Below are 20,937 nucleotides of genomic sequence, written 5' to 3'. Positions count from 1 at the left end.
CTAGGATTCTGACTACAAGAACGTCTTTATCCTGGTTCAGAAGATGCTGGATTATGTCCCAGACAAGAAGTGCTCTTCCTGTGCAGCTTTCCTTTTTTCTCTCCATTGAAAGGCACAAAGAGGGCACAGGCAGCTAAGCAGGCTGAGTCCCAGGGACCAGAGAAACTTAACCACCACTGACTTCTGATTTGGTTATGTTGTGCTTTACTTTTTAGTGTAACTTATTGGATACTTACCAGATATTGACATAAAAATTAATATACAGATGAACCTGGTTTTCAAACTCAAGGGGACGTTAGCACTTTTAACATGGAAAAGAGCACCCTATCAGCAAGAAAGTTATTTTTTCTACATTTTATTCAACAGTCCTTGAATTAGGCAAAAGACTGTGCACTACTTTGTACCCTGTAGCATCACTGGTGCTTTCTTTTCAGATAAGGAGCAGAAACAGCCCTTGGCATTAAGTGTAAGGATGGCGTTTATTTGCTTAAAAAAAAGTTACAAAGTAAGGAAGATCACTGTAGTATTGAACAGATTGCATTGTGATGACCAATTTTTTCATTTATTTTAGTAGGTATACTCTGGTTACCAGTATTTCAGTTAATGCTCACTGTTAGCTTACAACAGTATACGCTTTTTTTTCCCCAATCTTTCTGAATTGAACTGTCCTGAGAATTTCCATTAGGAATTAAAGTTTCAGGGAGCAGGTAAGTTGTTTGGTTTAGTGTGTGAGCTGCCAGCATAAAAGAATCTCTAAACATCAGGGGGGAGGGGTGGAGTTTTGGCTGTTTTAGGTTGCAGCAGCTGTGCATTTACAGAGCAGCACAAAGCAGCTGCTCCCCCTGCTCCAGCCCTGCCAGCAGCAGTGCCTGGCTCTCGAAAGCTGCTGGGCAGCTCTGTGTGGAACAGCACTGCTTGTACTTCTATGAGGGAAAGGGAAAAGGATGGCACCCCCAGAGCTGCAAGGACACCTGGCAGCCCCCCAGGAGCACAGGCTGCCAGTGACAGCCAGCAGGCTCAGATGCTGCTCTTCATGCCCCACCTTGGTAACCAATTGCTGTCACCACAACAGCTTCTTTCCAGCAGTGGGGCTCCCACCTTCCCCAGGAGCTGGAATAGAGGATTGCTTTATGCTGGAAGTCTGGGAAAGGGATGACAAAGTACTTGGAGACATAGACAACCACCTGTGATGGGGGCTATTTGGTGGTACAGACTGCAGTGCCACACAAGCGATGGCCTCTTCACTTGGGAGGCTTTTTTATAGTTTTAATTTGCAAGCAGACTGCCCAAATCTCATTTGCCATATCACATCTACTCCAATACAAACAGAAATCCCAACAAATGAAGTGGATTTCACCGTGGAAGGCCTTAAATTACATTATTACAGTAGAAAATACAGGAGGTAGAAGGTAACTGAAAGGACAAATGCAGGTAAAGAGTCAAATCTAACAGCTCCTGTAAGCTACTTGAACATGGTTTTAAAAACTAAATCCAGTATTTCATTAACTATAGAAAACAGTTAAAATAAATTGCCATGAGAGCCCTTATATCATGCTTGATACAGGGAGGTAGGATGTAAGAATCAGAAGGACACATGAGACATGACACTTATCTACAGCTCCTGTTTGCTTTAGTGAGGCCAGAGTTTCACAGGTCAGTCACCCTCTTCAGCTTCAGACTCCGACTCTGCAACAGAGAGACCTCATCAGCAGCCTGGCCCTGACTCAGCCCCCAGCCCTGAGCTCAGCTGGTGCCCTGCATCCTTCACAACAGCTGCCATTGGATCCACATGGATTGTCCTGGCAAGCTTTTCTAGCCAGAGGCAGGGGAGGGGCAATTAACATCCCCCACTCCAAAGCAGCATTATTGCATTAGGGTTCCCGAAATGAACAAGCTCCACATACGAGCTAAACTGCTGGTTACCTTCTTCAGCATTCTTGAGCCATTCAACAAACTTCTTCATCTGCTCCAGAAAAACACTCTTTCCTTTTGCAAGATGTGCATCTTTATACCACTTGAGGATGGGTTCTTCACTCAGAACTTCAGCTGTAAAGACAGGCAAAAGCAGTATTAACACAATAAACTGCCAAGAACCTGACTAGCAGCCTTTGCTTCTTCCCCTAGAAGCATCGTGTAGTCCTTCTCTGGGTACAGCTGGACAGACCTGCACTAGGAGTACCTTCAGTTTTGAAATCTGGAGAACCAGGCATTTTGGATGGTTCCTCATGCTGGGAGTTTCCTCAGCATGGCATCCAAGAGCTGTAGTTTCACTCCCACTAACAGTCTGGAGTGTTGCAGAGTTATTTGAGATGGCACACTCTAACCAAAGGTTCAGTTAACAGCAAAGAACAGATGCAAATTCTTTTAAAGTCCAAAGTAAACACTTCCTGTGGTGTAGGTGTTCTTCAAATTTTACAAGTACAATACAGTCTTCAGTTTAACAAGTTTCCACAGGTGCACAGCGTGTTTTTCAGTACCACCTTTTATCAGACATTTAGAAAGAGCCTAGAGCAGCCCAGAACACGTTGGTGATCTCAGTCTTCAGCTGCTCACAGTCAACGTTAAGAGAACGAAGAAGAATACACTACCATGGAACTTGACAAAATGCCTTAGAAATCTAAATTTAGCTTTGTTCTGCAACTCTTAAGCAGATAGACTGTAGACAGGCAGCATCTCTGTCTTGCACTTCCCTATGTGCAAAGGGCCAGCCACATGCATTTTTAAGAATAGGAGACAGAAAATTCTTCAGCTTATGAAGTGTGATGTTGTAGCACTTAATCTCCCCTAAAGTATTTATCAGAACTGAAACATTCTGTTTCAGAAGCTTTAACAAACCCAACCAACCAAAATCAACCCCTCCAAAAACCCACAAACCCTTGAAACTACAACCGCACAGTTACCTTTGTAGAAGAGCACCACTATTTTCTGGAAGGCCTTCATGAAGTGAATGTTGTCATAACAATACTCCTGAATCTTCAACAGAAGAGTCAGCTCTGACTGACCTTGGGTGGTGAAGGCAGCAAGTAGAGGGCTGTATTGCTGAAACAAAAACAACAGATTGGCACACACAGTGCACTTCACATTTACCACCTGACTAAAGCTGGTTTTGCAGTTTCCATCAGCCACTGTTTAAAAATTTGCAATCATGGCCCCACCCCAAAGCAGCTCTGCAGCAGTCACTGCCTCTGCCTCAGGCCCTTGGCCTGTAATACTCCTTGCAATGGGGAGAATTCCCCACCTCATTCTGTCTCTGCACTAGCAGATTTGTAGCCTTAACATTTAAAAGGGAGCTGCAGACAGAAGGAAAACCAAGCTCTGCCAAAGGGGTGCAGAAGTCCATACTGAAGTTACAATACCTTCAAATGCTTAATGGCTTGCTCTGCTACCAGCTCCTCCTTTTTGTTCCACTCCACTGTGCTCATTACACTTGACCAGATTATCGCTACCACAGTCTGTTCTGAGATGTTGTTTTTCTTCATCTCCTCCTTCACATACAAGATGATCTGCCAGGAGAGTAAGAGTCAGCACAAAGGCCACATATGGCACTAAGCTAAATTAAAACTACTAAAAGTAACCCAGAAGGTTTAAGAATGCATACCAACCTCCTTGATCATACATCAGGATTCAGGACATTAAGGAAAGACTACAAAGCTAGTATCGACCCCCAGTCCTCATTTTATTTCCCAGTGAAAGCTAAGTTCAGTATGAAAGAGACAGGCACAGAAAACACCTCCACCTTGTCTACAAACACCTACGTCCTTGAATGGATCTCCCCGTGACATCTGTTCCTGCAGTTCTTTCTGCAGCTCCTTCCGAGCTCCTATGGATTGCTGGTTCCGAACATACTCAGAAAGTTCCTTCAGTCCTGCTTCAGTGAAGTACTTGGAGAAATGTTCAACACTTTGTTTGTTGGCTGGGAAGAGTTCCTGAAAATGAAGTTTACAACTCTTTTGTAAAAGCAATGTGTGTTGAGCATTTACTGGCAAATGCTGTTCACTCAACTGGCTTATGGAGCAGCAGAGTAGTTGCAGTGGTACTCACCATGAGCCTGTTGTCCATATTTACTTTGCGAAGACTGACAGCCACTGCATTGATATCTTTCTCATTTATCCATGATTTGAACAGCTTGACTGCAAAAGCTGCAGAAACACCTGTGCAGTCGGAATAGTTCTATTATTAGTGAAATTCAAATCACAGGGAACCATAAGGCCCGAGTACAGGGTACCTCGTTTGTGAGACTGTGCTCTGAGCAGCAGCTGTGCTTCCAAGCAACCCCAGAACGGTCTGCAGTACCTCTCCCTGCCTAAGGACACTGCAGCCTCCAGCACATTGGACTTTTCCTACCACTCAGCACCACAAAGCCTTCCCTGTACTAAACTCAACTTTTCTTGCTGCAATTTAGAAAGCAACCTAAAGACACGACACACTTTTTGTATCCTGAAAGGTCCCTCCCCAAAACACAGCAGTGCCTTGCTAGGCAATGCTAGTGACAGCAGCCCGAAGTTTCATACAGGGAAGTACTACACAAAAGCTTTCTAAGAAACTAATTTTCTGAAGTCTTAACAAGATCTTCCAAATTGCGGGGCATCACATTTACTTTTGCTAATCCTGTAGTCAGTCTATTACCAGAGGAAGCTCGTGAGCTGTAGGGGTGTACTGTCATCACCGTTTCCACCTACTTGTGATGATGGTTCTGTCTCTAAGGGAGGAGCTGGGCCACACTTACCTTCTTTAACCAAATTCTCATTGTAGAGACTGTTGAGAATTGATGCATTGAGTGTCCCGTTGGCAAGCAGAATACCCGTCAGCATGGCCAGTTTGTTCCGCTCAGATTCCGAGAATCCTTTCAGGAACAGCAGCAACTGCAGGACAAGTAGGAAGAGCTGCATAAAACTACCACCTCTCACTGAACTCTGGCCACTGCCTCTGTGTTTCATCAAGCTAGCAGAAGCTGGCCACTGATAATCATGCAAGCCAGCCATTCTTTTCTGACCAACTTTCAAAGGTTGTATTTTAATAATCCATTTTATGATGTAACCCTTCTACAGTGATTAACTAGCAGAATGTGAACGTTTATTTGTCTGCTGATAAAAAAAACACTCCATACCTTTTTGACTTCATCTTCAAAGCCTTTCTCCAGATACTTGTAACGCCTGATTAGCTTGTTAAAAACCTAAAAGACATAGAGTGCATAATCTTTTGCTGAACTATAATTTGATTAGAATTTTAAAAAAGTAAGTTTCGTAGAGTAGGTCTGAACTCTTTAGAGCACTTACAGCTTGGAACACTGCTACTCTACCACTTCCAGTATGCTTAAAGCTATGCATTATTTTTACCTTAAAATTACACAGACATTTAATTTTTGACCATTAAACAGCTTTAAGTTAAATAGTCCTCATTTCAGAACTAACCTGAGCAAATGCTTGCATGGTTTCTAGGTCTTCCTGTGCTGCAAACACACAGACGTTTGTGCGTGTCATGTCGTCTGCCAGGGTCCCGCCGGGGGCTGTAGGAGGATTTCAGCATTAGTGGTGTTACTGCCAGGGAGAGCAATGAGCAGTCTCCACAGCAGAACTCCAACACCCATAACAAGCAACACGTTGTCCTTTCATGATGAACTCAATGACCTGATCACCCAGACACCCCTACATTTCCCTCTGTTCCACTGCTGCACCAGGACTTTAAAATCAGCTTTGATTTGAACATTTAACTTTTCTGCCCCACTACTGCTAAGGAGATTGACAACACATCTTGTTTCCATATGAGTAAGTTAACAAGGCCATATGAGCTCCTCTTCCCTTACAGGAAGCCACTGAAGCTGCTTAATTCCAGCAAATGTCTTTTTAGTGTCTGCTGCAGTAGTGCTGCTTTCACATGACAGAGTAAATCACAACAGCAGATTGAAACATGTACAGACACAGTTCAAAATTCTGTGCCGCAGAGATGAGCTTGAAACTTTAGTTATTTAGGCTGCCTTGCTAGTGAAGGTGCATACAGGTCACCAGCTGCAGTGCCAGAACACCTCATCATTGATTTCTATGCCATTCTACATACAATGGAGATCCTTTGTTATGTATTAGTCAGAAACATGATTTTAAAAACAGAGATTAGTATTTCCTGGAATAATATTAAAAGCTGGTAAGGCAACAGGATGTTAGTTTTTATTCTGGCCTCCTCCTCGTGAAGATCAAAGCTCGTCTTCCTAGCTACCTGTTACAAAGATGGAATTGAGTAAAACACCCCAGATCACCATTAATGCAGCAATGCCTTCTTCCCTTCCCCATCAGCCTCATTCCTAGAAGGAACACTTCCTAACACAATATGCACTCTGGTTAAGACTCTTGAATGTAAATCCAGATATTCTAACATTTAAGGGATGTGCTTACCTGGTTGGTGAGCATCTGTTCCTCTTTGCTCTGTACACAGAGTGTGTATCTGAGTTTACAAGACCTTTCATCATCACATTCACTTCCTCAGTCCCTGTGTTTTCTGCTGACTCGACCACCCTCTTATTTCTCTCCCTGGTGTCTGCTAGAGCCCGTGACCTCACTATTGTCAACAACAGATAATTTGTAATAGCACGTCCAAGACTAAGCACTTCAGATTCTTCTGTAAACAAGTTTCCTCTCCAAAATAACAGGGCAGGATGTACAAATCATAGGATCATGTCAGAATCTTTCAGGGCAACTACCAGTCTTGTTACCACAGACCACACACCTGAAACAAGCATTCATCCATCTCTCATCATCAGAAGTGATCTTGACTAAAGTCAAGATCTACTTCTGGTAAAAAAAACCCAAAAAACCCAACTAACAAAAACTAGCCAAACAAACGAAACCAACCACACCTACCACACCCAAAAATCCGAAGTACTTACTTCTAAGCAGTTTGTACAATCTACACTTCAAGGAATGCTTAACAAACTCCAGTAAAATTGAGGCAGGTTATACAGAGTATTTCTACAGTAACTGCTCAGGCACCACGATGGTCAGGTGGTTTACCACAGAATAACTTAAACTCTGTTCTACAAACTCAATGGGCTCTTTAGCAGTGATTTTACACTGAAAGAAAATGGAGCTTTTGTAGAGTGAACGAAGCTGACAGCAGCCACATCAAAGGGACTTACCCAGCATTCCACCAGCCACCAGGATGTCAAAAAGTGTTTCTGCATAGCGGCGATAATCAAGTTTTGCACCAGAAGCATCAAGAAACTTTGCTACTGCCTCCAAGTCAGTGCCAGTTTCAGTTAAACCTTGAATAATACAGTCCTGGAACTGAGTAGGGTCAAACCTCTCTTTTTCATCTGTAAAGCAAAAGTGTTGAAATAAGATTTCCATGAAGAGTGCTTTGTGATGATCATTACTTGGCTCTAATAAAGCTTACCTGACTTCTCCGTTTGATTTTTATACCCTTATTCTCATGTTAGATTGCTCTTTTCCCTCCAAAACCAGAGACTTAGCTCATGGTGGATGGCAATTTTTAATACATGCCCCTATAATTTTGTACATTTGACTCCCTTACTCATGTTTTATCTCAGTTTTTTGGGCCTCTCTCTGTTTCAGATGAAATTTTCTGACTGGCAAACTGCATATCATTATCTCATCTGAGTCACCTGGCAATTCACTTTTTGGCTATGAAGACCATCCCCTCCTTAACCTGCAGCTAAGTGAGGCTGAGGCAATGACTTTTCAAGTGCTTGGGGGAAATGTAGACATATGAGCTAACTTAATGGACTGTAACTGCAGATCTATTTAGCATCCTTCGCTCTCACTAAGCAGAACACACCTGATATCAGCTGATCATTGCCTTGTTTTTACTACAGGCAGGGCATAGTAAACATGCAACAAATCCACCCACATAAGTAACAGAAAGCCTTAAAGAGGTCTTTAATTTTCCTCATCTCAATTTGTCCTTAGATTATGGAAATCAGCTTCCAAAGACAAGATAACTCAACTGCAGATCTTATTTTGAGTACTGTCTACAACAGCTTAGCCAATTCTGTTAGCAGCCTAGTGGGCCATACTGGGGAATGCAAGCATCAACACACTGGTAACAGCTGGGTACAAGTTTGGAAATACCAGATCAGTTATTTTCCAGGGCAGATCCACAGAGCTCATTGTTCCAGAAGAGTTGCTTCACAGCCAAACTATGGTTAAATGCTTAAAAGGAGACTAAACCCATGGCTGCTGGCATTTCATCTGCTGGACAGACCACAGCAAACTCTAGAATTCAAGAGATTTTCAAGGTGCTTTGACATTCAAACAGGTTCTATAAATCCAAGTGTCCTTCTGCGTGTACAGCATCCCAAAAGCTGCCCGTTAGAGCTGGAACACTGCTAGTATATAAGTAAAACTGTACTGAACAGAAACCCTAAGAGCGTTCTCACTTCCTCTTCATGTTGGAAAAAAGCTCCACCAAAATTCTAACTTACTCATCACACCTCTGCAGTCACTCACCCTTCTTATGAAAGCAACTGTGCATGTAGAGACACAGGCCTTTGCATATCCTGTATTTTAGGGCCTTTTTGTATGTTGACTGGGGGATAGGTGGATTTGGGGGATTTTGTTGTGTTTTTTCTGTCAATTTTTAAACATTTAAAAGAGGACAATGTAACTTTTATCCAGTGGCTAAGTGAAATTCTTACTATGTTAGATGCTCCTTAGATGTATTAACCTGCCTATGCTGGAGCTGCCCTGTAATTCAGGGGCACTAGATCCCTCTGCTTGCAGGCTAAACACACTCAGGACAGTTCTAGAAGGACCATCTTTTAGGCAGAGGTTATCACAGTAAATTCAGCGACAAGTCTGACGACCAAATACTTTTATTAGCATAGAAAATTCCAGTCGGCCAGCTTCAAGACTCTGCACTTAGTATGGTCTCATATAAAAAATTTATGGTGAGCGCATGAAGGCACTGGTTTGTTTACTGACAGAAACCGACGTTTTACAGTACACACAGCGCTGGCAGCCGGTCCTGGCAGCGGGCACGGTGCGGTAACTCACCTCTTTTCCTGGTTTTAAAACGCTGGCCCGATAGTGTCGGCTTCTGCGGCTTTTGATTATTCATAAAAGACACCCTGCAAGGAAGCAGAGCCAGCCATGAGGACGCTGCGGGCAGGGGCCGCGCTGCCCGCTCAGCCCCGCTCCTCCCTGCAGCTCCCGCGGCGCTGGGGCGGCTGCGGGCGGCGCCGGCCCCCGCCCGGCTCCCGGCACGCACCGGGCTCCCCGGGCGGGGGCGGCCGCAGGGCGGAGCCGGGGCCCGCGCGGTGCCACTGCCTGTGCCCGTGGCCGTGCCCGCGCCCCTCGGCCCCGCCGCACGGCCCGAGCTGGCGCTGCCGCCGCCGGCTTCGCTGCCGCCAACGCTGCCCCGCTCCTTGGTACCCGTGCAGGGCAGGAAGAAGGGGCACACAACCTCCCTCCCCCGGCATCCACCGCAGCGCGGCCCTTACGGCCCAGGCTGTCACAGCCGGTCACGGCCAGCCCCAGCCGGCCGCCCTCCGCCCACGCCCGTCTCCTCACCGATTTTAAGGCAGAGAGAAAATGCCCAAGCGGCCCGGAGCGGAGACGGGCAGGAACAGCAGCGAGGAGCGGCGGCAGCAAGAGCTCTGCGAGCGGAACCGACGCCAGAGGAAGAGGGGAGGGCCGCGCTCCGCCCCGCCCCGCCCGAGAGGATGGAGGGAAGGGGCGGGGAAATGGGCCGGCTCTCTCGGCACCGATTGTGCTGTGGACCTGCTGGCTCCCGGGTTCTGCGCCCTGCGAGCGGAGCTGCCCGGCCGAGCCCGATCCCGGGGTTACCGCGCCCGGGACCCAGTGCCTGGTGCCCCCCGCACACCCCGGCCCTGCGGCGGAGCCAGCCCGGCACCGCAGGGACACCTCCCCCCTGGCCTGCTCTGGGCCCACGGAGCGCAGCTGCTGAGTGCCGGGGGCAGCACCGGGACCTGCGGTGCATCGAACTTCGGTACCATAACTGCTGCGCTACTTCACCCTAGAGTTGCTGTTGCAGTTGTAATAATTTATTCTTTCAGATCCTGGTGGTAACAGCACCGTACAAGCACTTGACGTACTGTAGTCTGTGCAGACAGGGCTCTGATTTACAAGCTATGCCCATCTGACACACAGCAAAGTCCTTGGGCTCCAGAAGCCCAGGCCTTCTCTGCTGCCGTTTAAACACGGGTTCTTTCATTAGCAATCACCTCCACAGGTCTCATCCTACCTTCAGGCTGTAGGGCAGTCCGTCTGTTAGCAGACAGCATAAACACACCCACTGTGTTAGTGGGGGCCCTTTAAATACTATGTAAAAAAGATGGGCTGCCAAACTCACACAGCAGCACAGAGCTAGGGACAACATGGGGAACCCTCTCTGTGCTGGTGTAGGACGGGAGATGCAATTGCAGCTCAGTTCTTTGCTCCCCAAAAGGCCAAACCACCAAACCAACTTAGAGCACGCAAGCTTCCACCTAGACCGTACACAGCAGCAAATTTCCACCAGGTTTAAGTGCAATGTTCCTGACTAAAGCTCTCGAAATGACCAATTATCAGGTGTACAAATGGAACAAATCACTGGGCTGCAGTAGGGAAAACACGATCACCCTTATTGTCAGTAGAAGCCAGATTTCATCTCATACCATTTTTGTTATTATTTCGTCCTTGAAACAATACTTGCGATAGATCCCAGTGCCATGAAATAGTAGTACAGTGCCTTACAAGTTTTATTCAATAAACAGTTTTGCAGTTAACAGCCTGATGAAATCCCCAAAATAGTAACTTCAAACATACCACATTCAGAGGAAGCATTTTCACCTTAATATTAGCAAATATTTGTCCATTAATTCTAAACCCAAGGCACTGATTGCATTGGTGCTCATTCTAAAATGAGAGCATTTGTCTAAATCACAATTAATTAAAAAGCCAAGAAGAAAAATCAGAAATTATTAAAATCACATATTAAAGAATGGAAACACAAAGATATAATAGTTCCTGTTGTCAGCTCCCTAAAGTCTTTGATATGACAAAATTGCACAAAGCCCACTACCAGCTGAGCTTTTCCCATCAGCTGTAGTTTCTCACACTTTACCAAGAGAAAGGAACAGAAAAATTTTACCAATGTAAAGGAATAAGATCTTTTTGTGTCTCTACAGATTTAGATTAAATGTGACTTATTTGAGGGTGTGTGCAGGTCACACTCTCTTCTATACTATGTTAATTTAAGCCTGCATTGATATCACTGAAATGAATGAAAATAAATTTGTGTTTATGTAAATGAGCACGGGATCTGAACTAATGCAATACCAGTTGAACATCTCCAGAGCTGTGTCTTATGCTAGTGTTTTGGATACAGAATGATGTTGTTAAACATGTTCTTACTGTTAATTTTATGGCTTTGAACTATCAACTATCAAAGCTGAATATTGATTTGTATGCATACCTGCACTGGCTCAGCTCAGCCATTTCTTTTTCTCCCTCTCAAATACCTTTATACTCGTTTTTTAGACTCCTCATGGGGAAATGTTCCATCAAGATTCATACAGCAGCCACTGCATCACTTTAAAACTTTTCAAAACAATGTCCATCAGAGTGCCAGTTGTTTGGCACAGCTGAGTTAAACTGTGAGCTGCCACACTGCAATGAACTCGTGTTGTCATGGTTCCCCTCTCAGCCCTCCCCTCCACCTTTCCCTCTTGCTCACCTGCTGCACATCTGCTCTGCACACCTGCTGACAGTTGCTATGGGCAACCTCACCTCTGTTAGGAGAACAGCTGGTACTGGGATCCTGTCCTGCTGCTTCATCCTTCCTACCTCCAGTACCCCTCTCTCACCTTGTGCCCTCTAGGCCTCACCTAGGGATGAATTCAGCAGCTTTGTCCTGTTTCACCATTTTGCTGGAAAGAAGGGACAAAAGTGTGGGTAAGGCAGAGGAGGAGTGAGCTATGCCAAGGCAGTGAATAGCAGTGATTATATTCCACCTCTGGAAGAGGCCAGAGGTGACAGTGGTTCAAAGAGATCTGATGATGTGGAGCAGGCCTGAGGTGGGCTGCCAGGAAGCAGAGCTAAAGTGAGGCGGTAATATATCAGTGCCTAGAAATACTTGGCAGTATGTACTTTTAGAATCTCTGTTTTACTGAAATATTGATACACTGCCCATCATTAATTTGTACAGTGTCTCACTCTGGTCTTTGTGATTTTCATATGCTGGAAGAACAGAAAAAATAGATTACACCAGTTGTGACTCTCAAACTGGGTGTGGAAGTCACAAAATGGTACTATTTGTGATCTGCTCTTCATTGCAGATATTTTCAAAATTGCATGCAAATTAAGTTTTTGAGGTAACTCCAGAACTGTTCCAGTATAGCATGAAACACATTAATGACAGGTCTTTTACTTGGCAGGACAAGAGAACTGGTGCTCATATCTTGTTCTACCAAGATGGTGTAATATCCATATCTAATAATATATATATACATATGTATGTATGAATGCATGCATGTATGTGTTAGTATGACAGCTCTAATTCTTTCTTGCAGGAATGCTTGCAGTCAGTAAGTGGCTGAAGGAGTCATCTGATTGATCCTTAGGAAAGCAGTACTTATCTACATCAATGGCCCATGGCTCACAGGTTTCAGCTTTGTCTTTAGGAAACTGAAATAAAATATAAAAATGATTTTGCTAAGGCGAAAACAAACCGTAATTCACAACTGCATGTTCCTTATCAGCTGCACAAATGTCATTGCACACACATATCTCAATTTTCTCAAGTTATAAAAGGTTGGGAAATCAACAAACTTACCTCTAGTGAATAGTGGCATTCTTGTAATTAAGCAGGTAATTAAGGTCATATCTTCATAGCACAGGTAAGTTCCCAGCCCAAAAGGCTCAGATTACAGGAACTGAAATACAAGGTTCCACTATGCAATACAGTTTAATGAGACTGCATGGAATCGTGGGGGCCACGATGTTTGCAAAGAAAGCCAACAGTGCATTCCTGGAGATAGTACATCATCTCCTGGTGACTGGATAACAAATTCATCTTTATTTAAATTCCAAGTTGTTACCAAGTTTTTGCACAACACTTAGCCCACGAAGGTTCTTGATCTTGGTTATGACTTCTATGAATATGAGAAGTTTTATCATGGAGAAACACTTTGACTGCTGGATATCCTGCACAGAAAGAAGCAGAACTGGATGGATGCAGAATTCCCAGCCCCAACCTCCAGGCAGGTTGAGTTAGGGGTCTCTACCTGGCTGCTATTGGAAGAGAGGGGCCTGCAGGTCTGCCTGGCATCATTTATGTCCCTTTTCATAGAGAAATTTTTAGTCTAGAGCACAACAGATTTGTTCAAACTCAGGCCCATGGGGCTTTTTAAATTGAAAGCTTTAATTAATGGACCTTGATATAGTTTCATCAGATGTTTCCTATTTTCCAGTCTCCCAAAGTGTTGTTTTTTAGTTTGCTTTCTGACTGGATATGTATTGATGGGAGAATGGCTAGTAAAATCTTGCTCCTTATTTCATAATTTCTCCTGTGCTTTACTACTTTAATATTTTATTCCCTTTTCCCCCTGTTTAACTTATAAATAAACAGAAATTTAGGCCTAGTGACAAGGTATTAAGCAACTCCAGATGTATCTCCTTTTACAGTGCCAAAGGATGAGTGCAATGGAAAACCTGTGAAGTGGCTATTGTCAGGAAACCATGTCATCATTGCCATCTTGTCCTGCTTTCTGCAGAAACACTTGTGTAATCATTGTTGGCTGGGACTGATATGGGGAGGGAAGTTGGCTCCTGCCTCATTCGACAAAAATAATCACTCTCCAGCAGGCTACTGCTCTGTCCTGCCAACCCTTGGAGTGAGGGAAGTGAAAGACATGGGAAGAGCAGATTGAATTGAAGGCATTACTCTGGAAAGACACAGAGAACTCAAGGGTGAGGGTGCATTTTCTTACCATCCTCATTTTGTAGAAAGCAGAGGCAAAGCACACCAGTGGTTATCCAAATAACTTCAGTAACTCTGGATGAAATTTGAATAAAAGGACATAGTCCACTAGATGTGGGTTAGGTGTTCCAGCTGTGTGAGAGAGAAGATGTGGCATGTGAAAAGCAGCCAGATCTGGTACTGTGTTGCACTTCCAGAGAGGGTAATAGTCAGGTAATTGATACCCAGAAGAATATGAAATACATATGCTACTGCCATATGTCAATCACAATTCCCATTCCTTGTCTTATGGTTAATGCAAGATTTAACCAAAAATGAAATTTTCCTCCTTTCTTTTCTCAAACCAGTTCTAAACCTGTTCTAATCATAACCAGGTTGAACAGTATCTTTGTGAGCAGTATCTTCAGCAAAATTAACAATACAAGCAATCTCTCCCAGAAACAGTCATCAGCTGAACTCTATCACTCATGCAAGAGCCCACAGAAAAGCCAACTCCTCAGGTCTTCTTTATCCAAACCATATAGAACCATAAACCCTGCCCCAGAGGGTTTTAGGGTGCTCAATTCATACACCTGCCCCCACCACTTACCAAGCTCATTTCAGTGCTGGCACTGTTTACCTATTTATTTTTAATGTGAGGATTTAGAAGTCAAAAAGTAAGAGTTTACTACAAGTTGGATCTTGCACTACCTTGCAGAGCTAGCTTTATATCTGAGAAGCAGCTCATATTCAATTCTGAGTTACATATTTACCCATCTGCAGATGGATAGAGCAGTTAGGATGTTAGCAGTATTCCAAAGTAAAAAAAGGGATGGATAGTTCTGCTTTTTCTGGATGTTGCATGGGCTCTAGAATGATAGCTTTTGTTTTGATTCATGGCATTCATCAGGGTACTCTTAGAACTGGGGAAGGCTGGTGCTGGGTTAAGATTTCAGAAGGGGAGAATTTTGGTTTCCTGCTGTGTCTTGATGTCAACGAAATTATGCTGATTTGTTTCAGAAGAAACTATTAGCCAGTCACTGGGCAAAATACCTTCTCGTGTAATTCACTTTTTATTTTCCAAAGGCAGGGTGCCATCCACCAGTGATTAACACATCTATATTTCTTTTCAGGACAAAATAGAATGGACACCCACTCTTCAAAGGAACATTAGAAAAAAACCCTTTTATTACAGCCTCTTGATGCAGATTGCAAATGACATTACGTGTACACGGCCAAACTCCTAGTGGTGGCAATAAATCAGCCCATTCTAAGTTTTAGTTTCTTATTAACCTACCATGCCTGAGGTTAGGCTGATTCAGCAAGTTCTTCTTGGGTTTTGTTGTTTTCGGGTTTTTTTGGCAACAGTAACAAAGTAGAGGAAATGAGCTTTTCAGTAGTCTTCTCTTTAGCTTCTCAACAGGGAGATGCAAGTTCCCTGAAGAATGGACAAGTCAGGGAAAGGCAAGGAAGTCAAAGTACAGGGGAGCTGTGGCACAGAGGGCTGATGTGAGCATACCTATGTATTAGGGTAAGAACCATTTTCACTGAATAACTGGAGTGAAATTCATGCCACCATGCCTCAGAAAGGCCTGAGTGGTTTTTTGGGATTTGTACAGATCAGACCAGAGGAAAACTGCCTCCATTCATTTGTTCTGGTTTTCAGATAGTAAGTGAATATCACTGCCAAGAGGCCAGAGAATTTTCAAGCCTCTGTCCAAGGTTTACTGCCAAAAAGATAAAAAATATGATGTCATCAGGATAACCCTCCAAGGAGGGTTCAGGACTGAGGTCCCTTTTTCATTTAGTGTTGTCATCTTTAATTAATTTTAGTTAAATCACTCCTTTGATTTAGTTAACTTACTTGTTGGCTGCCGAAACTGCAATTACAACAAATAGTGATGGTTTAGTACCTTCCCCCCAAATGCTCCACCAACATGTTCCACATGGCACACATAATTTTTTTGGACTGGAAGTTTAAAGCTGAAGCCACCAATTCCTGTAAAAGTGAATATCCAGAATTTTACCTATCTAAATACATATCAAAAAAATGCCTATTTTCTATGACTAACTATCTATTAAAAGCTATCAGGTTTCTCCAGGGCAGAAAAATAGAGTTGCTATAGGAACAAACAAACAAAAAATTTTCAAACAACTAAAAATGCCAATGAAAGCACAATCTAGTCTTTCAAAGAATAGTGGAAATGGAAAAAGAGCTCTGTAAACTATTTTGATTATCTGATGCCAGATATGATAATCCCTATATAGAACTGCATGTTGCATCTGCAGCTGGAGATAAAGCCAAATGGAACTGAGGGATTGTTTACAGCACACAGTCAGTGTCACTAAAATACTGACACTGCATTTTGAAAATAGGTCCTCTGACAGTGCTTCCAAAGATGTAAATAGAGGTTTAACTTGCCAGGCTGACAAAAAGAAAAGCTTAAAAAATGCAAGCTAATCCTAAACGTGTAGAAATTAACATATATTATTTGAAACTGTTGTTTGCTACAGGCCTTTGATCCAACTCTAATGTTAACTGGGACCTGTTAGCTTTTTTTCCCTGCAAAACTTCATATGATTAATATGTTATTATTATTTCCATATTTCCATATTAATTTATCATTATTTATCATTATACATGATTCTGACTTCGTCATCATCAATGTCACTACTCATACAAGCAATGCAACTTGTCTGAAAAACACTTTCTCAAGGAGAAGACACTCATCACTGCAATAGAAGTGATTGTCCAGGATTGTACTGATTGTCACTAATTTTAGAAGGATTTGACCAATATATCTAAGACAGAATTAGTCTTTTCTCAACAAGAAAATTATGGTCATATTATCTAACCAAGACACCCACTTTTGTATCATTTTCATTAAAGAGAGGAGAATCTGTCAGCACAACATAAAAGTTAATTCTGCAAATTCTCTGCTTTACCCTCAACTTTATGCCATCCTTGAGTGACAATATTGGCCTGGTGGTTATTCCTGAAACACGTTTTCATGCAGGAGTAATAGGAATCAGAACTGAAGCCCATGACATTTACTTGGGAACAGTTTGAATTATTAAAAAGCAGAGCAGAAAAAAATCATCAGAGGTCAGAACCTATATGGAGAAGAGTGACAGAATTGAGGTGGATGAGCCCAGAAGAGTGAAGACTTTGCAGACTTCATCATCACCACTGCTTCAAACAATCATATTTCACACTGTTTACTTCAGAGAAAACACATCTGAAGTCAGGAATACAGTCAGGAATCATTCTAATTCCTTCTTGCCCATCTTGCTAAAGAGACAGGTAAATTACTATTCTGGCCAGTGCTGACTGGACTGAAAAATGATTTCATCCATCTTTTTGCTATTTAAATTCTCATCATCAATCCCCTCTTATTATTTCAAAGTCAGCCTATAATTGAAAGCATTTCAGACCTATTTAATTAAAAACATTTTTGGTGCTCTTTACTGTTGAACTGCTGATAGTTCACATTAACTGGAAACAGACTTTTATCAGGGACCATGAAAATCTTCCAACATTTATGTTTTGGTTGGGCTTTTACTGAGTAAAGAGTACACTGTAAAACATACTTTTTAAATCTCTTCCAGGACAAAAACCAAATTCTTGGCTGATGCTGAAAGTTTTTAGTGGCAAATTGCTAAGAAGCAGCACAAATTTGATTTTAAAAGTTTTTAAATTTTGCAACAAAACAAAGAGTACAAATTTATTATACAATTTGAAAAAATTTTTAATTGAAGTCTTCCAATGAACAAACTTTTTCATATGCCAATCACCTCTCCTTTTCACACTGTAGCTTTGTAAATAGATCTTTCAGGCTTGAACAATCGCAGAGATGCTGCAGTAGGTTATTCCATTTATTTGTCCTGAGGCCCACTGGACAGTTTAACTAAATTCTGCTGAGCTCTTGTATCTCTGAAAGCTGTGTCCCTTTTTGAGCTGTGTCAGGACAGCCTGATTTATACAACACCTTGAGGGCAAGGAGTGCATCTGCACCCTGAAAACCTGCCCAGGAAATCTATAAAAATATAAAAGATTGCCCACAGTGTCAAATGTTTCGGCAGCTTCATGTTACAATTAGTAGAGGCTTAAGAATGAAAAATTAGAAGGGCAAAATACAAATTTTAACAGTTCCAGATAGAATCTGGAAAGAAAGCTGACAAGCAGAGTTCTTGGATAGTCTACTTTTCTACCCACACCTGGTGGAGGGAGAAAAATTTCCTCTATCACCAGTCTACAACCTTCATTCAGCATCTGATCATTCCATTGCCTGGTAAAAAAACCCCTCAGACTAAAGTGAACACACACTTCTTTATAAGTAACAGGAAGCTAAAGATACTGTGAAATATCTGAGAATGTCTGAGAAGTGTGAGTCATTGTAAGTTATATCAAAAAAAGAATCTGTTCTTTGAGAGGACAGGTCAAAGACAGATTGTAAGAGGCTGGCAATGGGATCTCTACTGGCACAGTCAAGCAAACCCCATGCTTCACTCTATGACTCCTAAATTTTGGTAAAATACATTAAAATATCCAGTACCTTCCTATGAGGAAGTCTTACAGGACTTTCTTGCACTGAGTGTAGTTGAGCCAATGCCTCCAAATAAAATATGCATGTCTACAATGGTGTCTGTGCCTGGATGGAAGAAGACTAGCATTCCACAATTCACTATGCACATTTTCCCTTCTCTCAGCCTGTCTGAAGACTGAAATAAAGTCATCCTGATGGGAAAAAAAAGAAGGAAAAATTCCATCAGTGTCAGAAATTGATCAAAATATATTATTTCTTGTATTTTATGTGTTACAATTGCCCACATTGCCACAGTTTCAGTTAAACTTTTTATTTTTCTTGAAGTACTCAGCTAATCCTAGACAGTTCTACTAAGCAGGGACATTATTTGAGGTTATCTACATGTAAGTCAACATGCCAAAATTTTAACTTTATCAGCAGTTTAATGACTTCAGAGTGCTGGAAAAGTCCTGGCATATATATATATATGGCCAGTATGTTCTTTTAGTTTAAATTCAACGTAGAAAATACTGGTTTATTGTCCAGGATATGGAGGTCCCACTGTGATAAGGACCCTGATTTTGTAAAGATTTTACACTCAGAAAATTTAAATTTTTATGATACAGTAACGGCATCTACAGAGAGAGGCAATAGAGGCAGCTGGGCTTTCTATTGTCAGAAATACTTTGTTCTGGGGCAAAGCCACATATTTTGAACAAAAATATAACAGCAATATTTTTCTCAATCAGACACAGATGAGTCTATTGAAGAAAGTCTACAAAGTGCTCTTTCTGTAGCCCAAGAAAGAAACCTCAGATTCAGACGGCCAGGGAAGTTTTGAAGTAGGGGTTACCAGGTTAGATCTTTACTATGTAATATTTTCATGACAAATGTAAAAATCAGGATTATATTAAGTTTTGTCAGAGATGGAAAAGCATCTCAGCAGGATTCACATTTCTTTACTAAAGCAACGGTCACATCAAACTACCCAAAACAAAGAGCCAGCAGCTGACAGGGACAAGATGGAGAACTGACATCCAGGTTTTCATCTGTACTTTCGGTTGACAAGTCTTGCAAAAGAAGGAAAAGAATCAGCAGAGTTAATAAAAAAGGTGATTCAGCATGAAAGTAAGTGGCAGAAGCAGCCTCCCCAAAAAGTGGTGTTAATTCCCCATGGTGAGGCTGTTTAAACTCAAATGTTATTCATGTGACAGCTCACAGATAATCTTCCTGCTCTTCAACGTGACCTTTTGATTGCCAGCAGTACTATTGTATTTTGCTCATTTTGGTGCCCCTACCTTCACTGTTCTTGGGTGCAACCATCTCTCTTGGAAAGGCAGGACTCTGAAATCCCCTCTGTGATGGCTTTAGCTCTGTGGTACAACTTGTCATTGGACAAAGCAGGTTGGGGTTTCTTTTTTCTTTTAATTTGTGGAAGGAAACAACATGTTTCTCCTCAGTTTTCTCTTCCAGGTTGTTTGTTTCTCCTATCACTACTATGGCTCAAAACTTCTGGGCAGCAGAAGCACCTTTACTGCTGCCAATAAAAGTTTTGCAGGCTTTCAGCTCATGGGAATCCTTTTGCTTTTCCTGGGAAACCTGCCACAACCAGCCAACATCTCATGGGCAGAGGCACTCATCCACATGAGGCCACGCATGTTTATGAGCTGTACTGCAGTGAGCAGCTGCTCTGGGGACTGACTCTCATGTGAAGGTTGGCAGAGACTCCTGTGGCCACTCCTTCACCGACTTCAATCACAACTCACTGGTTTGTGCTTGGGTCTCCCCCCACCCACCCGGTCCTTCTCCTCATATCCACTAGAGGGATACCTAAGAGCACAGGAACAAGGACATTTCCTCTGCCCCTAACCCCCCAGTGCCGCATGCTGCCGCCTTTGGTCACAGTGGTTAGGACCTTATTTTTTGAGTACTTGCAGCCACAACTTAGGATAATTCATTGTAAATCGCTAATTAGTTAGAGAGACGGTCAGAAATGCACTTATTGCTGAAGACTGTGTGACAACATGGCATTTTTCCATATATTCCAAATACTCAGGCAGCCTAAATTTCTCTGTCTGAAAGAGGCACAAGTGCACATTTAAGAGTGGGGAAAAAACAGTAAGAGGCCCAAAGAAGTAGATGATGTCTAGCTGGAGGAAGTGGGAGAGGTGATGGAGGGACGCCAGAAATTTCTTAGCTATTTCCAAGCCGGAGTAGCCTGCATGTTTCAATGCCTACTGAAAATACCAGAAATATTCCTCAAAACTACACAGGAACCTGAACAAAACTTCTGGAGTCTTTACAGAGTATGGGATAAGAATAGAAACAGTGAACTCTTTGGCATTTATCACAGCCAGTAAGGAACTGATAATTCAAAAGAATCTTTTACTATCTGTTGGAGAAAACTCTAGTTTGTTATTGAATGCAAAGCAAGAAGGAAACATTTCTGCATTGTAGATTCAAATTTTGTTGAATCTGTGCAAAAGAATATATTAAGGCCAAT

The 20,937-nt window shown here is 42.6% G+C and overlaps 1 protein-coding gene across 1 annotated transcript; it reads right to left on the bottom strand.

The window, feature by feature from the left end:
* Positions 1–460: 460 nt before the first annotated feature.
* BZW1 (basic leucine zipper and W2 domains 1) lies at positions 461–9,685 on the bottom strand. The gene is made up of 12 exons (XM_014879473.2): positions 9,519–9,685; positions 9,003–9,076; positions 7,127–7,303; positions 5,412–5,506; positions 5,108–5,173; positions 4,727–4,862; positions 4,042–4,151; positions 3,756–3,926; positions 3,357–3,503; positions 2,901–3,039; positions 1,924–2,046; positions 461–1,686 (listed from the first exon to the last, which is right to left on the bottom strand). The coding sequence occupies exons 2-12, from the start codon at positions 9,064–9,066 to the stop codon at positions 1,655–1,657; spliced, it is 1,260 nt and encodes a 419-aa protein (XP_014734959.1). The 5' UTR covers positions 9,067–9,076; positions 9,519–9,685; the 3' UTR covers positions 461–1,654.
* Between the last annotated feature and the right edge of the window lie 11,252 nt (positions 9,686–20,937).

Source organism: Sturnus vulgaris, chromosome 7 (assembly GCF_052056855.1).
Source record: "Sturnus vulgaris isolate bStuVul1 chromosome 7, bStuVul1.hap1, whole genome shotgun sequence".
Taxonomy (NCBI): Eukaryota; Metazoa; Chordata; class Aves; order Passeriformes; family Sturnidae; genus Sturnus; species Sturnus vulgaris.
The sequence above is the reverse complement of the archived record's forward strand: the minus strand, read 5'-3'. Positions and strand labels throughout refer to the sequence as shown.

Bases quoted from the DNA above. Each gene is read 5' to 3' on its own strand.
- BZW1 (XM_014879473.2), bottom strand. From the start codon at position 9,066: ATGAATAATCAAAAGCCGCAGAAGCCGACACTATCGGGCCAGCGTTTT. The intron at 7,304-9,002 runs GTGAGTTACCGC...TTTGCTTTACAG, and splicing joins TTTTAAAACCAGGAAAAGAG to ATGAAAAAGAGAGGTTTGAC. The intron at 5,174-5,411 runs GTTAGTTCTGAA...TATGTCTTTTAG, and splicing joins CCATGCAAGCATTTGCTCAG to GTTTTTAACAAGCTAATCAG.